Below are 26,457 nucleotides of genomic sequence, written 5' to 3'. Positions count from 1 at the left end.
CCTGCCTGTCCTCTCTGGTGATGAAAGGGCTTTGCTTAAGGTACAATCTCTGAGAGTCAGGATGGCTGGGGGGGTTGGACCAGATCTAGAAAAGTGATGAGCACCTGCAGTTCCCACAGACGTAAAGGGGGCTTGCAGGTGCTCAACACATCGCACGTCCACATGTCAAAAAGGATGTTGACAAATTAGAAAGAGCTCAGAAAAGAGCTCCAAGAATGATTCGAGGTCTGGAAAAACCTGCCTCACAGTGAGCCACTAAAGCAGCATGATCTATTTAGAACAGGGGTGGGCAAACTTTTTGGTCTGAGGGCCACATTGGGGAATAGAAATTGTATGGTGGGCCGGGTATGCTCACAACATTGGGGTTGGGCTGCCGGAGGGGATGCAGGCTCTGGGGTGGGGTTAAGGATGAGGAGTTTGGGGTGAAGGAGGGTGCCATGTGCTGGGATCGAGGGGTTTGGAGGGAAGGAGGGGGATCAGGGCTGGGGCAGGGGTGCAGGAAGGGGTGCAGGTTTCGGCTGGGGGTGCGGGCTCTGGGGTGGGGCTAGGGATAAGAGCTTAGGGGTGCAGGAGGGTGCTGTGTGCTGGGATCGAGGGGTTTGGAGGGCAGGAGGGGGATCAAGGCTGGGGCAGGGGGTTGGGGGTGGGGAGAGGTTCAGGGGTGCAGGCTCCGAGTGGCGCTTACCTTAAGCAGTTCCTGGAAGCAGTGGCATGTCCCTTCTCTGGCTCCTACGCGTGGAGCAGCCCCCGACCCTGCTAGCGCCAGAGAAGGGCCATGCGGCTGCTTCTGGGAGCCACATGGTGCGGTCCCCGACCCGGCACCCTGGCTGGAGCGGGGCTGAGCCGAGCTGTGCGGTGCGGTCCCCGACCCGGCACCCTGGCTGCAGAGGGGCAAGCCCCAGACCCTGCTCCCCAGCGGGAGTTTGCCCACCCCGATTTAGAGTATCAAAGAGAAGGATAAGAGGTGACTTGATCAGGGGTCTACAAGTACCTACCCGGCTAAGAGAGATCTGATAGGAGATGACTCTTTCGCAGAAAAAGGGATAATGAGATCTCTTGGTTGAAAGCTGAAGCTAGACAAATTCAGACTAAAAATATGTGAATATTTAACAGCGAGGGTAATTAACCATTGGACCAACCTATCTAGGGATGGGTGGATTCGCAATTGAAGTTTTTAAATCAAGACTGAATATCTTTCTAAAAGCTACGCTATTGCTCAAACAGAAGTTATGTCTTGATGCAGAGTTTAGTGGGGGAGGTTTTTTCGTTGTTATGCAGGAGATCAGACTAGTTCAGGGGTAGGCAACCTCTAGCACATGTGCTGAAGGCAGCACGTGAGCTGATTTTCAGTGGCACTCACACTGCCCGGGTCCTGGCCACTGGTCCGGGGGACTCTGCATTTTAATTTAATTTTAAATGAAGCTTCTTAAACATTTCAAAAACCTTATTTACTTTACATACAACAATAGTTTAGTTATATATTATAGACTTATAGAAAAAGACCTTGTAAAAATGTTAAAATCATAGAATCATAGAAGATCAGGGTTGGAAGGGACCTCAGGAGGTCATCTAGTCCAACCCCCTGCTCAGAGCAGGAGCAATCCCGATTCCCCAACTAAATCATCCCAGTCAGGGCTTTGTCAAGCCGGGCCTTAAAAACCTCTAAGGATGGAGATTCCACCGCCTCCCTAGGTAACCCAGTCCAGTGCTTCACCACCCTCCTAGTGAAAAAGTTTTTCCTAATATCCAACCTAAATCTCCCCCACTGAAACTTGAGACCATTACTCCTTGTTCTGTCATCTGGTACCACTGAGAACAGCCTAGATCCATCCTCTTTGGAACCCCCCTTCAGGTAGTTGAAAGCAGCTATCAAATCCCCCCTCATTCTTCTCTTCTGCAGACTAAACAATCCCCATTTCCTCAGGCTCTCCTCATAAGTCATGTGTTCCAGCCCCTAATCATTTTTGTTGCCCTCCGCTGGACTCTTTCCAATTTATCCACATCCTTCTTGTAGTGTGGGGCCCAAAACTGGACACAGTACTCCAGATGAGGCCTCACCAATGTTGAATACAAAATGTATTACTGGCCTGCGAAACCTTAAATTAAAGTGAATAAATGAAGACTCGGCACACCACTTCTGAAAGGCTGCCGACCCCTGGACTAGTTGATAAAAATGATCCCTTCTGGCCTTAAAATTAATGAATCTATGAAAATTAAGGTGTCTATTCCTACTGGAGGTGAATTTAAGTGTCATAACCTCTTGGAATCTCAATTTTCTCATCTGTAAAACTAAGCTAATAGTTCTTTGTGTGGGGCTTGTTTGTAAAGGGCTTTGAGATCCTGGGTCAAAACCTACTAAGTAAAAGCCAAGTATTATTAATTCTTTTTAAATAAATAATTATATTGCCACCAATCTTGCATTAAGCTGTATTAAGGTGTTATAGCCTTTAAATTTGGAGCTCTGTCCAAGGGTCCCGAGGGAGGAGCTTATGACTGGCCTGTAGTAATTCCTTCTGGCCTGAAGCTGCCTTAAAACGGGAACATGGCCTTTTATTAGTGTGGGTTAGTGTCCTTGTTCTGGGCTGTTAAAGCAAACCTACTGCCTCCCAGTCAAGGGAAATTAAGGTGGGCCCCACCTACAGAGCTATCGTGGGTCACAAGGGGAACTGCCCTCAACTTTACACCCAGTGGTGCTGGAACAATTTGTATAGTGGGGGGAAACCACCTCAAGCCAGGGGGTGCTGCTGCACCCCCCAGCACCCATGTCGCCACCAAGCAGGGCAGCACCAGCTACGTTCTCTCTCCTTTGCTAATATTTCCCCTTAGTTCACAAATGAAAGGTTCACGTGACCGCCCCCTCTACCTCCTCCCGCCCCAGATTGCTCAGCAGCGGCTCCCAGGCGCTGCCTCTGCCCCCCAGCCCCCCGACTCACTACAGCAGGCGTCTGCAAAGCAGGCAGCAGCACTGGGACTCCAGCAGCAGGGAAGGAGAAGCAGCAGCTGTAGGGATGAGGGGAGGAGGAACTCAGCAGGCAGCCAGCCAGCCACCCTGCTGCTTCCTCCTACCCTGGGCTGCAGGGGCACACAGAGATTTGGGGGGGTGGAGTGCCCCTGCTTGTGCATGCCCCTGGGACCCAGGGGGCCTTGCAAACCACTGCCAAGATTTCCATTTTTGCACCTGATAGAAACTAGCAAAGTAGTATCCACTCCAAACACAGCTCTCCACCCCTGGCATCCTAGTCAGGGTTCAGGCCTGGGCAGGGAAGGATAGTGTTGATAGTCTAGTGGTCAACCCATTAGGCTGGGACTTGGGACATCCACATTCAATTCCCTGCTCTCCACCACAAACTACCTGTGTGGGGAAGACGTTCAGGGCTTGTCTACATGGCACAGTCGTGTAGAGTAGTGCCGTGTGACATGGGACTACTTTAACACGCACCAGGAAACTGAGTGGGCACCAACAGCGTCCACACTGGCCAGTTGGTGCACAAGTTGGTCCGTCTCTGTGTGCTTCAGTAGTACCCATCCGGAAAATGGGATAATGGCACTGCCGCACCTCACAGCAGCGTTGTAAGGATAAAAAGAGAGTAAGAGGTACTCGGATTGTGTGGGAATAGGGGCCATGGAGGTACCTGAAATGGGTGATCTCTCTCTGTTCGTAGCCAAGGGGAGAACACCCATACTGATCCTCCTGGATCTGTCTGTGGCATACAATACCACTGACTATGGCACTGTATTGTCTCACCTCAGGGACACAGCAGAGGTTGAAAGGAAAGCTCTGAAACGGCTCCAAGTTCTTCAGCTCCAGAGCACTCACGTGTGGAATCTCACAAGGATCAAATCCTCCCCCCGCATCCTTTTTTAACATATACACAAAGCAACTGGGGAAATGATGAGAGGCCAATGTCTGAGACCGCAGTGATGGGCAGACCACACCCAGCTCTCCATCTTTGATGGAAATCGCACCATCTTCCAACTCTCTCTCAGGCAGAGATCAGCTTTTGGAAGAAAGGCAGCTGCTGCAGCTGAACCTGGGCAGGAGCAGGATATCAGCTCCAAGGGCTACTTAGCCTTTCCACTCAGCACACTGCCTCACGTCTCCAGGACACGTGGGGTTTCAGGGAGCTCTGCCGCCAGCCTCCTCACTACAGACTCTTTTCACACCAGGAGAGGTAGGCGACGACAGCCCCCATCCACCGGCTCCGTCCCAGTCCCCCTCCACTAACCACAGGGTCCCAATCTCCACCATTGGGTGATTTTACTGCTGTATTGAACATGTTTCTTACTGAGATCATATGTTCCCTCTTACCTCACTATGCTGCCCCCTCTTCAAACCAAACTTTATCTCCACCCCTTCCCCCACCCCTTTCCTGTACCTGGCCCAGCCCACCACTCTACTCTTCCGCTCCCACCTCTCTCTTTCCAACCTATTTATTCTCTGCCACCTCCTTTCCGCTCCCCTCCAGCTAACCTCTCCAGCAATCTCCACTTGCCTTTTAAAAAAAGTAGCTTATAAACAGGTTTTAAAAATCCACGGCCAGTACAGAATCCACTCCAGTTTGTAATTAGTGTGAGTAACCTCACGTTCATTTTTATTTTACTGGGCCCACTGCCCTCCCACCCGCCTAGTGTGTGTCAAACTCTCGTGAATATCGGGGCTCATCTCTTACTATATGTCTTTGCACAGTGCCGAGCACCGAGGGCCCGCAGGGGGGTCATGGATGTGGGCTGGGAGAGGCGCTGGCAGTGAACTGGCTCTGAGTCAGAGGAAGAGATGTGACATAATATGGACTGATCCAACCCCCAACCCCCACAAAAAATGTTACCTCAAAAAAGGTCCAAAACATCTGGAATAAACACCACCAACAGGGACTAGAACTGAGTCTGACGCTAATAGCACATGGACAGTTAAGGAGATACCATCACTTTCCTTCTATCCGTGCGGAATAGCCAACCACCACCACCACACACATTCTCATCAGCTGATTTTTGTTTAAAAAGTATGGACAACTTTAAAGAAATCTGTCTGAATTCAAAATATTTCTTAAAATATATGTTTAATAAAAACACATGTATGCAAGCAAAGAGAGACACTGAACATTATTTGTCCAACATTTATATGGCCAAACAAGATATTAGATACATTGCAGAAATATGGACCCAAACACACAGAATAAAACTGCAGTTTCTGCAAGAGAATACAGCTTACATTTTCCTGCCTAAGCACATGTTAAATATGTTAGTCATAGAAGTCATCAAATTCATCTGCATGTGTATCATGGGTTTGTGGACGCAAAGCAGCTTCAATTTCTGAGTTGCTGTCATCAGACTCACCCCAGAAAGCTAGGAGAAAAAAAATCAAAGCAATTATATAGATTGGGATACACACACACACACACACACATATATATACATATACATACCCACACACTGTAGAGAGCTTTCATGCATCAGATTAGAATTAGGACAGACAACAGCTTTCCAGAAACACTGTGTAACTCATAAGAACATAGAGCTTTCATATTGGATCAGACTATAGTCCATCTTGCCCAGTATCCGGTCTGTGACATTAGCCTGTACCAGTGCATGAGGGAGAGTGCACAGAACAGGGCAATTTTGGAGTGATCCACTCCCAGATTCTAGTAGTCTGATGTCTAGGTCACCCCGAGCAGGGGATTATCCCCGGCCATCTTGGCTAATGGCCATTGATGGACCTATCCATGAACTTATCTAATTCTTGTTTGAACTCAGTTACACTTTTGGCATCACAACATCCAATGGCAATAAGTTCCACAGTCAGTTGCGTGTTGTGTGACCAAGTCCTTCCTCTTGTTTGTATTAAACCTGCTGCCTATTAACTTCATTGGCTGACCCCTGGTTTTTGTATTGTGTGAAAGGATAAATAACACTTTCCTATTCACTTTCTCCACAGCATTCATGATTTTATCTTGACCTCTAGTGTATCCCTCCTTTAGCTGTCTCTTTTCTAAGTCAACCAGCCTTAATCATTTTAGTCTCTCCTCATATGGAAGCCGTTTCAGACTCTTGATCATCTTCGTTATCCTTCTCAGAATCTTTTCCAGGTCCACTGTATCCTTTTTGAGATGGGGCAACGAGAACTGCAGGCAGTGTACAAGATGCGGGGAGCACCATGGATTTATATAGTGTCATGATGATATTTTCTATCCCTTTCCTAACATACCATTAGACTTTTTCACCACTGCTGGGTATTGAGCGGAAGTTTTCAGAGAACTATCCACGGTGACTCCAAGATCTCCTTCTTGGGTGGTAACAGCTAATTTAGACCCCATCACTGTATTAGGCTCATTATATAGGTATAGTTGGTATTATTATACTCTTAGGTATGAATTTCCAACACACTGTGTAGCTTACAAGGCTTGTTATTTGTTAATTGGATTGTTGTGCACAAATACTGCACGCTGATTTAGAAAGTCCCACTTCATTGTTTCTCAAGGTAGTTTAATAAAACATTTCCACTCAAAGCAATTTACTTGACATCTGTTGTCTGACTGAATAGGAGCTTTGTCTGTTATACTCCACTTTTCTGTATCTACTCGACCCTGAAGTGAAGTCACAATCACAATGACATCACAGCGCTGGCATGGAAATGGCAGTGATGTCACAAATAAAGTATCACAACTTTTCTGCAGGATCAAATAGGAACGTACCGGAGAAACAATTTAAACACAGATGATTTTGGGAATTAGCAAGTGTAGTGAGAAATTTACCTAAAATAATAGCGAGAGGAGCATTTTAATTCTGAAGTGGTCAAAAGCATCCCCTGGCATGGAATTCACTCATTTCCGAGCTAAGGAGAAAAGCAGCAGCATTACTGCAAGTTTAAAAATGTGTGTTGGGGGGGGAAATACAGTGCACTTGAAGGAGAAATGCTGACAAAGATTCGGTTCAAGCTGGTGAATTGTCAGCTTTGTTTAATAATTTTAACTCATTATCTTTCACAATAACGAATGCCATGTAATAACCTTTTCCCCCTAACATCTGCATGGTATAGGAGGGTTGCTCATGAATGCAGGGCTGGCTGCTGCTGTGAATATTTTTAATAGGAAAAGAGCATTGAAGCATTTGGTTTTTAAAATGATACACAGGAAAGTGACATGGACTTTACAAAAAGCCAGAAGGAGACGATGGGGCAAATTCTGACCCGACCGACGTTGGCAATGTTTTAATATAGGGTTAAAAGCTCCTCTCTGCTGCTGCAAGCATAGGGGACGGCCTACAGCAGCAGAACCCAGCATAGAAATGAGTATGCTACCTCCAGGGCACATTGCTCCTCCTCTTCCCAGTTGCATGGAAGCCCCATGGAGGTTCAGCCAGGCTCCACCAGGTTCTTCCCCCTCCAAACTTGGGGGGGAAAGTGGCAGGAGCTAGCACAGCCCAAGTGGGCAGTAACTACTGGAGCTCGACCCTCTGCCTCGTGCCATCCTCCACTCCGGATGGGCTTCTGGTGGCGGCTGCTTGCTCTCAGGAGCCCACACAGCAGCCATACTAGCCTGCCGCGGCAATGGGAGCAGGGATACGGCAACAGTGCAAAGGAAAGTGGCCTCCACATACTTTTCTTTTAACTCATTCATTCTACTAAAAAGGCCTCAGAGCTCGTAGTGCTTTGGGCAATAACTAAAAATACAAACCATCTGCTGCCCACAATTGCTGCAGGCTAGTCCCTTCCAGCGAGGGAGGGCTCCGAAGCTTCGCCTCTTCAGCTGGGGATGCTACAAAGGGGGCAAATCACCCAGCTTCCCTCGCCTAAACTCCACCATCTGGCACTCGCGGCCTTTCCGCCCCACTGCAGGGGAGTCACCAGCCTAGCCCGGTGATGGGAGCCTTCGGCGCACTTCAGAACAAGACTCGTCAACAGCATCCCCCGTTCCAGCACAGATTGCTCACTCCAGAATGCAGCCTGTGTGGTTAGGGACTAGATGGCCAGTAAAGGTGGACTCCAGACACAAAACACTCAGGTCCTGAAACTCCTTTCATTTGCAGCAGGTCAAATGTGGGTAACTCAACCGAAGGCAACGGCATTATGTTGGTGTCAAACCGCCGTCAGAGGAGAATAAGACATTCATTGTGCAATCAGTCTAGAAAAAGGAAGCTCACTTGCACATGCAAAAATGCACCATTGCGCACATACATTTGTGCACCCAGCTACGGAAATAGCTAAACACATCGCTGGCAACTCTACATCGGATTTACGTGTTCAGTTGTGAGCCGGCACATGGAAACTGACTGTTTTATTTTGTTGCTGAAGTGTGACCCTTGAGATAGGCTAAGCAGTACAAAGTCTGGGATCTTGCCGATCCTGAACCTGGTTCCAGGGCAGGGACTTGGGTATATTCAGCGGAGTCTTAGACTGCATCCAAAACAGCCCTGCTGCCAGAAGCTGGGAGAAGTCCAGGTCTGTTCAGGGTAAAAGACGGCCCAGGATGACTAATGGTGTGTTTCAAATCCACAAAACAAGGAACATTCCCCCTAGAACTGCATTTCGTCTCGGAGGCTGCACAGTCCCAGGGTCCTACAAAACTTCTATGGACCAAAGGCCATAAAAGTCCTTTTTATAGTTCCTTAAGAGTTAATGTCTTCAGATCCTTTTTGTCAATTGCCAAGGCTCCGTTTGCAAGAGGCTTATGATATCAATTAGATCAAAAGCACAACAAAAAAAAGACAACAGACGGAGGTAGGTGTATTGGGGAAACATCAGTAGATGCAAGGGAAGGAAGCTAAGTTTGCCTGTAAAGAACAAATCAATTGACTAGATTAATTTGCTGTGTCTCTTGGGAGCTTACGTAGATTTTTTGTTTCATGGGTGATTTTCACTCTTTACACGGCTATGCTTGGTGGATTGTGCTTGAAAGGCTCCAGAGAAAAACGGTATTACACAGAGGGCCTGGAAGGAAGAGGGAGGGCGAGTGGCACACACGTGGAGGGAAGAAGGCACAAATAGGAGAGTGGGAGAAGAATGTAAGGGGAGCCACAAGGCAAGAGGCTGGAGGGGAGCAAGTGGAATGTCAGCAGAGATGAGAGAAGGGACATTAAGCAGGAGCAAGAAGTTGTCCAGCACCCTGAAAGGTAAGAGCCACTCGCTTCAATCTGATGCTCAAGGGGAGAGGAGGGGCTCCCTAGGTGGAGCACACCGCATAGCTGTACTCTTAGGCTGAATGCGATAGCTCCCTGTTATGCAGCAAGAGTATTGCAACTGATGAGGGACAGAGGAATTGCCATATAGATCAGATCTGTGATCTATCTAGCTCAGTACATTGTGTCTGACAATGACCAGCACTAGATGCTTCATAGAAAGATGCAAGAAGCCTCTCATTAGGCAGATGTGGGGTGATCTGCCCTTTACATTACACCTCCTAATCCCTAATTGTTAGTGATTGACATACACCCTGATGCATGAGGTTTAATACACCTTTAAAATTTGTTAGCATTAACTTTTATAAGTCAGGACATTCTTGTTATCCATATAAATGTCCAGTCCTTTCTGAATCTTGTCAAGGTTTTGGCCTCAGCCACATCCTGTGGCGGAGAGTTCCACAGCTTAATTATGCATTATGTTTAACATTATTTCTTTTTACTGGTTTTGAATTTGCCACCTTTCACTTTCACTGAATCTCTTCTGGTTCCTCTGTTATGAGACAGGGTGGACAGAAGCTCCTGATCCACCTTCTCAATATTATTGACCATTTTATGTAGTTTTATCATGTCCCCTCTTATCCATGGTGCAGACCCATTACTTTGGCTTGCATATACAATATAAATTACATTGAGAAAGACATTTCTAAATAGCATAATATTTGTTTCTCACCTTTGGATTTTATAGTGGTTATTCTCCTTTTGCTTGTGTTCCTGCAAAACAAAGTGGTATTTACATATTCAGAAGATGGTAAAACGGTATTAAAAGTTTAGGAGTCAAGTTAATGCTTCTACCCAAGTTAAGACAGTAAATTTACTAAGTTCTATAACTGCATCTCTATTTTGGATAAAACACAAAAAGAAAGGGGTCAAGGCATTTTAGAACACAGGATGGTAAAGTTTCATGCACAGCAATGACATTCAGGGCTAGATCCTCAACTGGAGTAAAGCAGAATAGCTCCATTGAAATCAATGCTGATTTACCCAGCTGAGGATCTGGCCCTGAACGTCCTTGCCGCGCATGAAACCTTTACACCTTTTAAAATACAGGACGGGAAAGAGAAAAGACACAATCAAACAAAAACAATCCCCACCAAATTTCCCTATTTCCCTTGTTGCCAAAACTGTTCTCAGAACTTAGCTACTGGGTTCCCATAGCATCACCCATGTCCCTATGTAAATGTGCAGCCTTTCGGCCGCCTTTGATCTACCTTGATGCATATGCAGTTGCAATTCTGTTCTGTTAAATGACTGATCTTGTGTCTAGAGCATCACAAACCCTTTTCAATCTCTCAAACAAGCTGGAATCATTTTGATCTTTTGTGTGCAGCATGTGTATTGTGTTGGTGCTGTGAAATAATCACATGGGGGCAATGATGTAGGAGAATTAACTGTTATATTAACAATCCTGTGATAAGCACTAAAAAATAAAGCTTCAGTTGATTTTCTTAAGGAAGACTGAATAGGAGATGTTTGTGATATGGCTGTTCAAACTGTTGAAATATAAACAAATGTCAATTTGAAACCCTCACAGCAGTTAAAGCAGGATTTATTCTTAAATCAGTTATGTTAAGATTTTATACACCTGTAGTATTCCATTAAAGAAAACAGAGAGATCCTAAAGATAATGATTTAAAGCCAAGGGTTTAAAAGAAATATTCTAATAACTATCACAGGAAAGTCAGTGAAAAATCCTAAATGTCAAAACATTTGTACAAATAATCTCTGAATACTCCTTTAAAGAAAATTTACTATTTTACACATTTCGCTGTCTAATTACAGAGGCTGACACTGCAAATTCTCACTCAAGCAAGTAATCCCACTGGTGAGTCAGGGCTCAAGAACCAGGGCTACACTTGCTACGATCTACTAATGAACAACTGAAAAGATCAACTTAACTGAAGAGCAAGAGGGTAGTTTCATTACACTACAACTATAACATGTTTTACCCGTTTAAATAAAAGAAATATGTTGTGTCGTGTAATAGGTTATTTTATATTTCTGTTGAACTTAGGCAAAAATCCTAGAAGGTCTATAATATGGTAGCTGTCCTTACTAAAAATGTCTCAGTTAAACTTCAACCAAAATATTAAACTGAAGAGTTTACCTTCATATATGTTGTATATTACAAATGAAAAAGAACTGTTTAGTTACCAAACAGTCCATACATCTTGTTGAAGCAAATTATTTTAATTTATTAATCTTACAGCATTAATCTTACATTTTATACCATTCAAACGAAATCCATCTGAGACCCTTAGTCATGAATTTAAAAAACTCTTACACACACAAAGCAACCAATATAACATTTTGCCCTCAAGGCGAGGTTCATTAGACATTCAGCTTTACAACCTCAGCGCCAGTTCAGCAAAGCACTTATGCTGATGGCCATCCCTATCCATTTAGCAATGAACTTAAAGGATGTGCCTAACTTTAAGCACATGCTCAAGAAGGGGTCTGCACGTGTTGCTGAAAAGGGGCAGCTTGCTAAATCTGAGGCTAAGGGTCAGTCCTGCAAGGTGCCGAGTACTCTCAACTCCCATTTAGTTTAGAAGTTGACAGTCCTCAGTAGAGCTCAGGAGGCACCCGACACCTTACAGATTCAGGCTACAGAAATGGATTTCAGGAGATGCTGTCCTGGTTGCAGCATTATTTTTTCTTGGGACAGAATCAGTTGCCACCTGTTGCTAAGTGAGGTGACTTCTGTGACGGACTGTGCAAGAACCATTTAATCGTTCATGTATTTCAGCAAAGCAAAATCATCAGTTGATAGCCGCTGTTTATACTCAGTCTGCTTCTTCATCTTCCATTATCAATGAGAGAGGGTTGATTCTTATTACACCAGGGTAGAGAGTTCAAGATGCCTCCCTGTGCCTGGCTTTTTTCTTGCCTGGCCCAGCCCTGAATAAATACAAGACAGAACTGATCATCTGGACCCAGATCCTTGAGTATGCCTGATGGTCACACTGCACAGCTTGGTAGCGTGGATGAAAATTGGCCTTTACTTTCTCCTAATTCTAAGCTAGCTGGGTTTCAGTGGTCCCCTTGCAGAACTTAACGCAGCATGAAGCCAGCACTATGTTATTCTGGCTGTCCACGGCCTCAAGGGGACGGTAGGGTCAGCAGCCGCTCCAGGTACCAGCGCTCCAAGCGCATGCCTGGGGTGGCAAGCCCCGGGGGGTGCCCTGCCGGTCCCTGCAAGGGCGGCAGTCAGGAAGCCTTTGGCGGCTTGCCTGCGGGAGGTCCGCCGGTCCCGCTGATTCGGCGGCGGGTACGCCAAAGCCCTGGGACCAGCGGACCTCCCGCAGGCATGCCGTCAAATCCGTGGGACCGGGGACATCCCGCAGGCATGCCGTCAAATCCGTGGGACCGGGGACCTCTCGCAGGCGTGCCGTCAAATCCGTGGGACCGGGGACCTCCCGCAGGCGTGCCGTCAAATCCGTGGGACCGGGGACCTCCCGCAGGCATGCCGTCAAATCCGTGGGACCGGGGACCTCCCGCAGGCATGCCGTCAAATCCGTGGGACCGGGACCTCCCGCAGGCATGCCGTCAAATCCGTGGGACCGGGACCTCCCGCAGGCATGCCGTCAAATCCGTGGGACCGGGGACCTCCCGCAGGCATGCCGTCAAATCCGTGGGACCGGGGACCTCCCGCAGGCGTGCCGCCAAATCCGTGGGACCGGGACCTCCCGCAGGCATGCCGTCAAATCCGTGGGACCGGGACCTCCCGCAGGCATGCCGTCAAATCCGTGGGACCGGGACCTCCCGCAGGCATGCCGTCAAATCCGTGGGACTAGGGACCTCCCATAGGCGTGCCGCCAAATCCATGAGACCGGGGACCTCCCGCAGGCATGCCGCCAAATCCGTGGGACCGGGGACCTCCCGCAGCCATGCCGTCAAATCCGTGGGACCGGGACCTCCCGCAGGCATGCCGTCAAATCCGTGGGACCAGGGACCTCGCATAGGCGTGCCGCCAAATCCGTGGGACCGGGGACCTCCCGCTGGCATGCCGTCAAATCCGTGGGACTGGGACCTCCCGCAGCCATGCTGTCAAATCCATGAGACCGGGGACCTCCCGCAGGCATGCCGCCAAATCCGTGGGACCGGGGACCTCCCGCAGGCATGCCGTCAAATCCGTGGGACCGGGACCTCCCGCAGGCATGCCGTCAAATCCGTGGGACCGGGACCTCCCGCAGGCATGCCGTCAAATCCGTGGGACCGGGACCTCCCGCAGGCATGCCGTCAAATCCGTGGGACTAGGGACCTCCCATAGGCGTGCCGCCAAATCCATGAGACCGGGGACCTCCCGCAGGCATGCCGCCAAATCCGTGGGACCGGGGACCTCCCGCAGCCATGCCGTCAAATCCGTGGGACCGGGACCTCCCGCAGGCATGCCGTCAAATCCGTGGGACCAGGGACCTCCCATAGGCGTGCCGCCAAATCCGTGGGACCGGGGACCTCCCGCTGGCATGCCGTCAAATCCGTGGGACTGGGACCTCCCGCAGCCATGCTGTCAAATCCATGAGACCGGGGACCTCCCGCAGGCATGCCGCCAAATCCGTGGGACCGGGGACCTCCCGCAGGCATGCCGCCAAATCCGTGGGACCGGGGACCTCCCGCAGGCATGCTGTCAAATCCGTGGGACGGGGGACCTCCCGCAGGCATGCCGCCAAATCCGTGGGACCGGGGACCTCCCAGAGGCGTGCCGTCAAATCCGTGGGACCGGGGACCTCCCGCAGGCATGCCGCCAAATCCGTGGGACCGGGGACCTCCCGCAGGCGTGCCGTCAAATCCGTGGGACCGGGGACCTCCCGCAGGCATGCCGTCAAATCCGTGGGACCGGGGACCTCCCGCAGGCATGCCGTCAAATCCGTGGGACCGGGGACCTCCCGCAGGCGTGCCGCCAAATCCGTGGGACCGGGACCTCCCGCAGGCATGCCGTCAAATCCGTGGGACCGGGACCTCCCGCAGGCATGCCGTCAAATCCGTGGGACCGGGACCTCCCGCAGGCATGCCGTCAAATCCGTGGGACTAGGGACCTCCCATAGGCGTGCCGCCAAATCCATGAGACCGGGGACCTCCCGCAGGCATGCCGCCAAATCCGTGGGACCGGGGACCTCCCGCAGCCATGCCGTCAAATCCGTGGGACCGGGACCTCCCGCAGGCATGCCGTCAAATCCGTGGGACCAGGGACCTCGCATAGGCGTGCCGCCAAATCCGTGGGACCGGGGACCTCCCGCTGGCATGCCGTCAAATCCGTGGGACTGGGACCTCCCGCAGCCATGCTGTCAAATCCATGAGACCGGGGACCTCCCGCAGGCATGCCGCCAAATCCGTGGGACCGGGGACCTCCCGCAGGCATGCCGCCAAATCCGTGGGACCGGGGACCTCCCGTAGGCATGCTGTCAAATCCGTGGGACTGGGGACCTCCCGCAGGCATGCCGCCAAATCCGTGGGACCGGGGACCTCCCAGAGGCGTGCCGTCAAATCCGTGGGACCGGGAACTCCCGCAGGCATGCTGTCAAATCCGTGGGACCGGGGACCTCCCGCAGGCATGCTGCCAAAGGCAGCCTGCCTGCCATGCTTGGGGTGGCAAAAAAGCTAGAGCCGCCCCTGGATAGGGTAGCCAGGGATGATCAGGGCTATAGGGAAGCCACAATTGCAGGACCTTGGCCCCCTTCTATGGTGGCAGAAGAGAGAGGAGTGTCGGAGCCACTCACGTGGCTCTAAGCACCCAAGGATCTCTCCCCACCGGGATGATTCTCCCATGGCTGATTGCACTGACTTTAGGACCAGAACCCACTAGCAATATGGCACAGAGCAGCAGCAGCAAACCAGGATCTTGGCCTTGATGTGGTAGACCAGAGGATGGACAGCAAGGGACACAGCCACAGCAGAAGAGGCTTGGCAGAATGCTGGGACAAATTTGGAAAGTCTTTTCTGAAAACACTGGCATGTAAAAAAAGGCTGGGGCATCGTTAGCAAATGGAAATGGGAGACCAGAGGAATGGACAGTGGAAAACTACTGACTGTTCTGAATTCAGAGCTGCAAAAAGAAAACGTGACAAGCCTCATTTCCTAAACAGTGGCCTGAAATTAAAGGTTAGCCAATGCAGATAAAAGATACAAAAGCTCTCTGTAGTCCAGAAGGTTTATATTCTGAATCAGCAAATACAATTATGACAGTCATCATCCTCACAGGAAGCATATCATCATCATCCAGAACTGCTAGGGAAGAATTGTAAGAGTCTATATAAAGGAGATAAGTTGAGGCAAATTTATAGACTCGCATATCTCTCTCTACATGCTTCAATTTCTCTAAAATGCATCCCAGCATGGAACCAAAGATGTCAAGGTTCTATCAAAAAGCAGTTTAAGTTCCAAATGCTAATTTCCTCATCTATTTTTCTCTAGACCAAATCTCCTATTTTGATGCCTATTTAATCGGATAAGACAAGGGCCTATATGGAAGATGCTCTGGAAACAAAAAGGAAGTGAAAAGTGTCTAAAGAAGAATATTTGTCCCCATAAAGAAAATTTCGAGAGAGGTGTCTAGATTCCCTTTGGTACATACTAATAGAGTGAATCAAGTCAAAGAAGTTTCAGTGAAAAAACAGAAAACTTTCTTTTATTTCTGTGCTGGATACATCTCTGGCAGAGAACAGTTGAACCCTTATACTGGATGTTAAGTGAAAACAAAAAGATCTTCCATCAGAAAAACAAAAAACTGAAAAGAACCTAGTTATAGAAACATTGATATTCCATAAAAATATGCCTGGAAGTAGATTGGTTAATCTTGTAAAAGAGCTTGAAGCCTGTGTGAATCTCTCTCACAAAAGCATTGTTGAGACACAATACCATGCGGTAGACAAATAGAATTGTTTCTTTTTCACAAGGCAGTTCTTAGTAACCCTCTGAGTGTGAGATAGCAGGTATAGAATTTCTTCCCAACAATGACTTGGGATGAAGTTGTGGTCCTTCTCCAAAATTACTCATTTTTCAAAAATGACTAAAAAAGCTTATCACTGATAAAATGCAAGCCTGACTACTTAATTCCAGTCTCCATACTGTAACCAAATATCTCTATTCCTGGGTGGTCATATTTTTTTTTCTGTGAATTAGAATAAAAACTTGGGCTATTATTTCCTCCTGGAAAAATAACTCGTTCAAGATAGGTGCAGCTGATGAAGATATTTTTCTGTACTTTCAATAAGCATGAAAAAGAACAGTTGGCTTACTTCAAATCAATCATTTTCTGAAGAAAAACCAGACAAATGTACTTCAGGAAGATAAATGGAAACTTAAACAGAGAGAATTATGACATGAATCTCGCTTCTGTAAACTACATCCAATAATAATTTCATTAATAATAAAACTGAGGACTACGTTAAAACTAAGGCTTCCAAGTGCAATCATATTTGAATTATGATATAAAGATCTATGACAAGACAAGCTATGTTTAAGACCAGACTCTCTTTCTAGTTATCAAGCTGGCAGAGGATGGCAGAACATTTTACCCTCACACGCTACACCTGTAAGAACTGATGCACAAAGAGTGACATTCACCCAGGGCCCATACAAGGCCTGCTGTACCATTTAAACCCCATGGTGGGCCTGTGTAAGGGGAGCATGTGATGTGGGTGCAGAGAAAGCCTCCATTTTCCATGCATTTTCTCTCTACCAGTCCTCAATAGGCCTGCATCATAGGAGAAGAGGGGGTGTAGGGACCATGAGCCATCAGATCGGCATTAGGGCATATCTCAAAGCCTCTACACAAAAGACTCAGCAGGGCAGTGGTGGCTATTGCACAGCATAGGCTGGAACAGTGGCGGCTGAAGAGCTGTGAGTTTAGGGTGTGTGGGAATTTCTTCCTTTCTACTACCACTTAGTTCCATGCACAATGCTCATGTAAGTCTAGCTTCGTGCTGAGAGGGATGAATTTTCACCCAGCGCATCCTGTTTCCTTTGCTAACAGCAAAACCACAAAATATAAAATCGAGAAAGAAAGACGTCTCAGTAACTGTATAGAACTAGTATCAACTTGCTCTTTATAGAAGTTTTATGAAACGTCCTGGCTAGTCGACATAAGATACTAATGATATATAGTGAAGATTTAGAAATCATGCATTACAGTAAGTTTTGCATGTGTCATGCTTACACTACAATGTCAGGAATATAGCCCTGAAATCAATTATTTATAAAATGTTTACTTCTTTGCAAAGAGCTCGGAAGATTAAAAGCATTATACAATTAAATAAAGTTAATAAGTTAAAATAAATCAGTAATCAAAGATCTTAGTTAGGCATTCATTCCCTTATGTATCTCTGTAGAGAAGTGTAAATATGATAAATGATCTAGACTAAATATACTCAAGTCCTGTTACTTTCAAGGTTCTGGATCATTATTTAAGTCAACGTAAACTTTCTAGAAAATATATACACTTCATAGCCTCATACCCAAATTCTGTAGCATCTCCTTAGAACTTCAGACAAAACAAAGAATTTTCTTACAAATCAATTAAAAAATTGATAAGAACTTAAGAAAACTGAAATTAAGGGCCTCAAAACAGTATACATTATTAACTTGAAAAAGCAGGATGAAATTTGGAAGCTGTTTTAATTTAGCAAAGTCTGAGTGCCCCCTGATGGTCAAACTGGCTACCTACAATCCAGTATGCTGTGGCATTTAAGATTGCGTTAGTTACTCCCTCATTATTAAATACTTCTTTATAAAATAATTAAGAGGATGAATTGCAATTGGCAGATTATTTACTTAGAATAAACACAACATTAATAAAAATGCAGCTTTTGCTTAAGAAATAGTTTGTACAGAATATAATGGATTACAGAATACAATTTAATCACAATTAAAAATACTTTATAGAGTGTTTATATGTTGACAAATTAAAAATCTTATTTGGTTACCTTAGTCTACAATTTATCTTTAATCTTCAGATCATTCTGAAATGTGACAAAGCAAACAAGCCTAAGAAAAATAAACTGCCCGCATCAAAATACAGAATTATCCAGAATGCTAGTGACCTCCACTGGCTGATTCTGTTGCTACAGGACTACAAAATGCCACACACATCGTGTTCTGCCCTCTGCTTTAGAGAGATTCAGTCATGACCTTTTCTCCCAAGTAATTATATTACTTAACACATTCTTTTCTTTTGGCAAAATATTATACTCTTCAAACTAAAGTTACATCTCAGGCAGTTTAAACATTCTTGGTAGAGTAAATGAATCCAGGAAAAATAGTTTTATAGCTAAGGCAAAACAGGACAATATTTGTGGGAGAAGAGGAAGCTATGGCATGCACCTCTGAACAAAAGGGAACAAGTGGTCTTTACTCAGAGAGCAGCTTCCTATTAAGACTCACTCCTTCGTACATTATGCCTTTCATCCCCACTCAACCACAAAATGATTTTGCTGTAGGAAATACAATAGCAGAAAAAGATTTACATTGAAAGAATCTTTAATAATAAACTGTTGCAGATCTGCCTACTTCCCCATGATTTATAATACAATAAATATCGGATTCTATTAAGTCTCATGCACTGAAGACATTGCACTGAAAAACTGAATATGAAAGAACTCGATTCTTCCCATCTCCAGTACCATAATAGTGAAATGAGCATGTATAAATGTGCTAAGAGTATCTCTTTGCATCTTTTATAGCTTGTGTGTATTAATCTGTAAAGCTTATTAAGAAAGTCATTGCTATGCAAAGCAGCACCCAATCTCTTTCTCTTGCTTTTCAACAGAGTGCAGTGTTTAGCCAATAGGACTGGTCCTCTGCCCCTCATTCCGCATTCATAACATGCAACATTTGCACAATGTATCTCTCAAAGGCTGCTGAATAGAAAGCCTTAATACTCATGTAAACAACTGCAAACCAATTACTTAATGAATCAGGCCCACACATAATGAGGTGCCAGACAAAGAGCTATAAATGCATTTTTGCGCCCAAGCCTCTGCTTTAAAGTAAAATCCCTCAGCTGTAGTTTGGGCTTAACTGGCACATCATAATTATTGTCTCTAGGACATCAGAGGAAGCCATTTTTTGTTATTTAGGTCCAGCAGGGTCTTTTTCGAGGTCACTCATCAGCTCAGTGACAAGATAGAGCAAAGAAGAATTTTTAAAAAGTACCACAGCAGTACTACACTGTTATGTTTATTCTCAAGTACTGGTTTCGAGACCACTTGTAAAAGCAATAAAGCACAAGAAGTGACTGCAATAAGTGGAATCCTTAAATGTAAGCCTCTAAGAAATTTCACTGCATCCCCACCACAAATAAGCAACCACCTCAGCTCTCTATTTCCCATTCTTTCATACTACTTTGCGCTTCCAAATATCTTTGTAAGACAGATGTCAAGTGTCCAGCAGCAAGTGTTACTAATAGACTTTATGGTGAAAAGGCACTATTATTTCTAAGTTATTCGGGAAAATAACTTTATGATACAACTTTAAAAAAAACCCTTTAAAAATATCTCAATCCAGGATTTAGTTCTAAATGTTTACTTCTAAGAGACCAAAGGCATGAAATTATTAGGCAAAGTAAATGGTTTCCAAAATCTGCCTAGTGTGCATATGAATTTGAAAAGGTAAAATTAAGACTAAATAATTGTACATGAATAGCATTTAAATAAATGGTGAAAGTTGCCAACATACATTATAAACCAGCACTGTAACATGTTAAACAAAGTAAAATTAATGCTTGAAAATATTTTTGCATTGTTCATTAAATTGTACATATTTTCTTAAAAGACTTAAGACCTGCTTTTTTATAATCACATTAAGGGCCTGATCCTTCTCTCACTGAAGTCAATGGGAGCAGAGGCTAACTAAAAATGTATAAACATGGGGCTTTTAAAAAAATATATAAACAAACTCATTTGCACTTCATAATATTAGGTTTTATTTGCTTAGAGTTATCAGTCTCCCAAATAGAAATTAGGTTACAATACAGGAAAGTTTAATCATCTTAAAATGGAAAGTTTTATTTTAAACAAAAGCAAAAACTTACTTTGTCAATATTTTACACAAGTCTTAATCATTTCACATTAATTAACTTTATTGCATTGGAATAAGAGAAACTTGTGATTTTTTTAAATGAAATATAAATCAGCACAAAATAAGAAATTCAGATTTCTTCTAAAATTATCTTGGAACTGTTTCCTATGATAATAAATGTCAATAAAATCATTATGAATATTACGAAGTACAAAAGGACGTAAACATGCTGGAAATTTAGATAGGATTAAATAATTCATCAAAATGTTTCAAAGTATTTTATCGGCTGTCATAAATGGCAGTTTTCTGACAAGGAACCACATACGAACAGAACCCACTTACTGTGATGTTTTAATAAGCATCCAGATAACAATCTAAAGCCAAGCTAAAATTTCAGGAGATAGTTGTGTTATATTCCATTTTCTATGGTTTCTTGACCACTAATTTGACTGCCACTGTTTGATTAGTATTTCATGCTGATGACAAATTCAAGGAACATCTAACATCACACTGCTCAAAGAATCAAAAGGAACTGCTGCAGTTTTACCAGTCTAAAAAGATAAATTGCACCTTTAAGAAAAAGGCAAGGTCATTAATTAAACATACTCAATTTGAAAGTAAAAGAAAAGAAAGTAGCAAATACTCTAGCATCAAATACTTTTAAAAATATCCATACTGAGCTACAGTTAGTTTACTTCTCAGCTACATCTACAAGAAGAAACATGCCACTTTATTTCTTCGAGACTATGTTTTATGCCTGCCCTTTTCCTGACAACTTCTATTGTCTGGTCTCTAAGTAGCCCTACTGAGAGCAGCTGTACACGCTAATTTGTGGTTCACTGAGATGTCAATTGAGTCTTAAAATGAGAAAACAACAGCTGCAAAACAATACCTGACTTTGGTGCAAATATTTTCTAAGGTGTACTAAAGTTTAGGTTGTTATACTGAATAAACACAAATACGAACCTTAACCCTTGTACAAGTCACAAACAAAATAATATATATTCAGGGTTTTTTTCATTTTCTACTGGCACTTCTTACTCTGCTAAAGCCATTCAGAAATGAAATGCTCTAATGACTTTACCTTGACAAAGGACTTCTTCCTTCACTAGATGAAAAACTAGCTTCAGAACTGATTTGTTTGATTTTCTTGGTCTTGAAACTATTGCTTCCGATATTCAAACCTGTGGTAAGTATAAACACCAAATGTAAACATTTAGCAAACACTTAATTAAAAGGTAGTCCACACAGTAACTTTTGACTTACAGAAATCAATGGAAACAGATATTATTTAAGCAACAGAGAACAAGCAGGTGTCATGGACTCTGAAATCAATACTACATATTATAAAATAACTGTTCACTATGTGTTTTTCTTGTGATATTTTGGAAGAAAGTACAGTTGAAGAGTATCAAAGCGATACTATTTTAAGGGTCTATTTTAAAAATGTACAGTGACAGAGGAACAGAATGCACTAGCAAAATGTGTCCCTGATATTATTTTTAATAAACTGGTCAATTCAATCTCCATTGCTTGGGACAGGGACACTCCCATGAGGTAAGTTTACTTTATTTGTAAAACAAAATAAAAAAATCCTCATCCCTGACCCACAAAGCTCAGCCCCTTTACCACATGGGACTCTCTTTAAAACCTGCCAATGCCATTCGTTTATCAGTCCCAGCCTCTGTAAATCTGCGAAACAAGGAATTGACTCATACTTTAGTTCTGTTCCATTTGTTTTTACACCTGAGGTTTTATTCTCATGACTTGGCAGAACTGACAACAGTACAACACACAATCTCCTTTGGACAGGCAGAAAGTTATCTGTAGAAATAACGGCACACGATTAGTGCATTTTTGCACGTTTTAACTAATTTCAGAGAAACCGCCTTTGGGGTACTGAGATTCTGTTCCAATAGCTGTCATCATGTGTCAACTTAAGCAAAATCTCACTGTTATGTATATTTATATATGTATATTTTCTCTCAATTGTTTTCTTTTCCCTTTTCCTGAAGTCTTGTTTACTTAGGTCACTGGGTAGCGAATACATTTCTATTTGCCTTCCTCTTCCATTCGGATTATTTTCAGAGGGCTACAATTCTCTCTCTGTTGTGCTATGTCATTCCTGCTCCCTCTCAACTTCTAGAAAATACTTAATGTTGTGACTGAAACAGACAATAAACGATGTATTTTAAGGTTCTTTTAACGGGTTGCTTTTTTCTACATGCCTCACTTCCCCTCTGTGCTTCAATGAGTACAAATTGTATACCAATTTAGTTCCAAACTCATGAATCTAATCAGGCCTTTTCTTAAATAGTTCTGAACTACAGGGCTTGATTCTCAAATTATAGTACACTCACTTTAAGGCTTCTTTATACTGTAAAGTGGATTTAGTGTAAATGAGATTTAGGCCCTAAACATTATTTAGGTGAGATACAACTGAAAACCAAAATATGAACAACTGTAACTCTTACCAACTTAATTCTATCCCCAAAAGAATAAAATATAATTTCTAAGGCTCTGACAGTTCCCCCTTACAACTGGATGTGCATTACATAATCAGACACAGTTTCTATAACCTGAATCACGCATACAAGTCTGTTAACAGATTTAAGATACACAAACCCTCCTCACAGTGTGTCACGCACTTCCAACAATGAAGCCAAAAAAAGAAAAAAAATCTTATTCACGGGGGAAGACGAGAGGAGGTAAAGTCTAGGAGTTCTAGTGGCAGCAGTATGCCACTTCACGGGGAGAAGTCTGACCACTTTCAAAAGAGCTGGTGACACGAAAAGAAACTTTGCTGTGAGGGAAACAGTGAGGAACACATGCAGAGAAGCACATGTACCCGTGGGAGATCAAAAGAGGAGCTCCTGGATGAGAGAGTGAAAGCAGCTAGAGCTGCAGGCAGTAGTACTGGTACGGAGACAGGCACACATCAAGAAAAGAGGGGCTTTTATTTTTGAAAGCTTTATAATGCTAAGTTGTTTATTTATATGTTTCTTTGAGCAGTGAAGTATTACAACAATTTTAATCCAATTTGGATGAGTTAGGTCTCAATGGAATCAGTTTATTTCTAAAGAGCAGAGGGGAAAAAACAGATTGAAGATTTTGGCTTTTTTTTTTAATTAAAAAAAATATGATCTTAAGGACTTTTAGGGTCAGCAAATCTTGCACATGCAGCAAACACTGTAGGCAGGCCTCGTTTATGGGAACAAATGGGGTGTATTTTCAACAGAGAGCCAATAGGGAAATAAAATGTGGTGCTCTGCCCACGAAATAAGCTCCACTCTATCGAATTAAACGCCCCTGAGAGTAGGTCATGCAGATGTGAGTGGGCATGTCCTCTGAGCTCCTTGATCTCGGCTCCCAGTCAGTGTGGCATGAATAGGCCCCTGGGCTCTGCTAGCCTCCGGGAGCTGGGGGGAAATATGTGGTGGTCTCTCCCAGATGCTAGCCCAACTGTGGCACCAAAATAAGACCAGGCCCAGTAAATAGTGCAGATCTGTGATGCCCTTCTCGCCTTTCTTACACGAAGACTGAAATCGTTCATGTCACTGGGCAGCTGAGCAAACATCTCACTGAGAGGACTGGGGCAGTTCACACCTCCCCGAGCTATTGTTGCATGTTCTCTGCAGACTCCATAGGGATCTTGGGTGCTGTTACACTATGTTCAGTTTTTTGAAGATTTCTTTGCAACCATGACAGCTAGAGACTTCCTTTGGTTTTGTTTTATACAAGAAAGCTAAGATTCAGCAGAATAAGGCAGCAGCTTGAGAGAGGTGTCATTATGCCATACCGCTATTCAGCGGCCAAATCGGAGCCCTGATTTTCAGATTTATGTGAGTACAGTAGGCAGGGCTGAAAATTAGAATCATGTGCATCCATGGAACATAGATTTGGGGGGAGGGGAGGGGAGGGAAGACTTCTGATTGCTCAATTAACTATTCTCACCAGCAAGGCAATTGCAGCTCAGAGTGTCATTTTGCCAGGCCTTTTAACTCCTATTGAAGTTCTAATAAAAGTAGTCCCGGCAGTTCATCATCTAATAGCAGTAGCCAGGGATATTAATGTCAGCTTTAACCACATACTGAGCAAGCCGGATATAAATAGGTTGGATGGGTTCAAATCTTTACATTTTCCCATGAAGACCTTTACTTCTATATTAGCATCACTGTATCACCATCACAGGTCAGCGAGCACTACGTATTAGGGTAAATATGCTTTTTGGACAGAAGATTTGGTATGAGTGCTGGGGAAGGATGGAGTGCTAGACCTAGACTATCCCTCATTTCAGGCTGGAATTCTGCAAAGAAACCCTGACACTTATCCAGGTTCAAAGGAACTTTTTAAATGCCAAGGAGCAAATGGGGGAGAGGAGCAGGGGACTTTTGTGACTCTACCATCTTCTGGTTCTCCTCCCACCTCTTTCATTGCTCGTTCAGTGTCTCATTTGGTGGGTCCTCATCTCTTCCTTCCCTCTTTTAGGGGCAGTCCCATATGGCTCCATCCTAGGTTCCCTCCTTTAAAGCGTTTGCAACCCATCTTTGGAGGATATCGGCAATTATGGCTTCAACCACTCTTTGCCCTGATGACTCAAATCTAATTCTCTGCTCCAAATCTCCCTCCATCTGCTCAAACTCTTTTCAACCAGTCTTTAATATCTCATCATAATGTCTAGCCATCAACTGAAATTTTATACAGTCAAAAATGAGCCCTTGTTCTTTTCCCACCCATCTCCTCCCCTCTCTTGTCTCATAAGGGTTGTCAGACGGGCTTCATCTTTGACTTGCATCTCTCTTTTTATCCACACATACAAGCCACTTCTATTTGCTGCTCCCTCTTCCTGTGCAACCTTTCAAAATTCCAGCCTCGTTTTTCTGCCCACACTATTAAAACTCAAGTCCAGACCTTGAACATCTCGCATCTTGAGTACTGCCTTCTGCACTGCTCTAGCATCAACACTTGCAATCCTACCACCCTCACCAGACCCTTCAGCCATTCTTTGCATCGCTTCATTGGCTTCCTCTCCTCCACCACATCAAACACAAACTACTTGTCCTTCACCTTCATAGCTTAGCTCTGCCCTGCTTTTCAATTCTAATACAATATTGTGCCATCAATCCGCACTCTTGCCCTACTGATACCAGCTTTCATTGCCCATGTTTTCCACAAGCACGTGTGTGCTTTCTTGCACCCCACCCGTTACGAATGTGAGAAGTCCCTTTAAAATCTAAATCTTAATCTAAATCCACTACGTGATCTTTCTTCTAATCCTTCCTTAAAACTCATCTCTGCTGTGATGCCTACAAAACATTTGATGGGGGGAGGGGAGGCAGGCAATTGCTGATGCTTATTATATAAACATGATCCCTTTGCTCATACCTCATCTTAACCCCCACTTGGCTGTGGAATTGTCATATGCCAATATTGTAGGCTGTTATGGGAAATGTCTTATTACAAGCGTACAAGGGCCTACTACAATGTGGCCTTGATCCCTAGCCAACAGGGTTTATCGCAGTGCAAGGAAGTAGTAATAATTATATGCATTTGTAGTGTTTCGTCATTGTGACAAAACGTCGGTAATCAATGCAATGTAAAGGCACAAAATCTAACAGCAGCCAGAAAAAGACTTAATTTTTGTGTTCCTTATAGAACCGTGGCTTAGTTCAACATTGTCCCTTGGAAAATAATCCACTGTTGGCAATCACACTTCCCCAGTAAAACCGATCATCATATCTAAGGCTACATGTGAACTACTGCTAAGCATGTAAGGGTTGCTATATTTTCCAGCATAATCATTGTCCTAATAGGTTTCTTATTCACTGTATTGTAAAACATCTTGTGTACAGTAAAGCAAGCTTTGGGATAGTATAAAACACTATATAAAACCAAATTCTGTGCGGTTCTCTTGGGCTAAAACTCTAATTCTAGCACACTAATGATATCATGCTACAGAAATCCCTCAACTAAATTAAACCTTATTAAATGCAAAAAGCCATCCTAACATAACACTAGGCTGAACAGCACTCAAAAGTCAACAAAAGCAAAAATTTAAAAAGAGCACTCAACCATCTGCACTACAATGGCGCCTTTAATTACGTAATGGCATGCTTTTTCTTAAACCATTAAATACAATATTTTTTAGAGACTTAAAATATGTGTGCATCTTAGGTAACATGCAACTACCAATTTAAAGAGTATTATTAAGGGCGCGCGCACACACACACACACACCAGAGTTAAGGCTGCACATTCACTTTTAAGGCTG

The 26,457-nt window shown here is 44.3% G+C and overlaps 1 protein-coding gene across 3 annotated transcripts in view; it reads right to left on the bottom strand.

The window, feature by feature from the left end:
• Positions 1-5,073: 5,073 nt before the first annotated feature.
• KIZ (kizuna centrosomal protein) overlaps positions 5,074-26,457 on the bottom strand; it is a 94,251-nt gene continuing 72,867 nt past the window's right edge. For 2 of the 3 annotated variants that reach the window (XM_045011795.1, XM_045011796.1), the window contains 3 exons: positions 21,272-21,371; positions 9,845-9,885; positions 5,074-5,343 (listed from right to left, as the gene is read on the bottom strand). In XM_045011795.1, coding sequence (XP_044867730.1) covers positions 5,240-5,343; positions 9,845-9,885; positions 21,272-21,371 — 245 coding nt within the window. In that variant the 3' untranslated portion in view covers positions 5,074-5,239. Of the gene's footprint in view, positions 5,344-9,844; positions 9,886-18,095; positions 18,132-21,271; positions 21,372-26,457 lie in introns of all 3 variants that reach the window. The other variant, XR_006578501.1, reaches the window with a different exon arrangement.

This window comes from Mauremys mutica, chromosome 3, assembly GCF_020497125.1.
Source record: "Mauremys mutica isolate MM-2020 ecotype Southern chromosome 3, ASM2049712v1, whole genome shotgun sequence".
Classification (NCBI taxonomy): Eukaryota; Metazoa; Chordata; order Testudines; family Geoemydidae; genus Mauremys; species Mauremys mutica.
The sequence above is the reverse complement of the archived record's forward strand: the minus strand, read 5'-3'. Positions and strand labels throughout refer to the sequence as shown.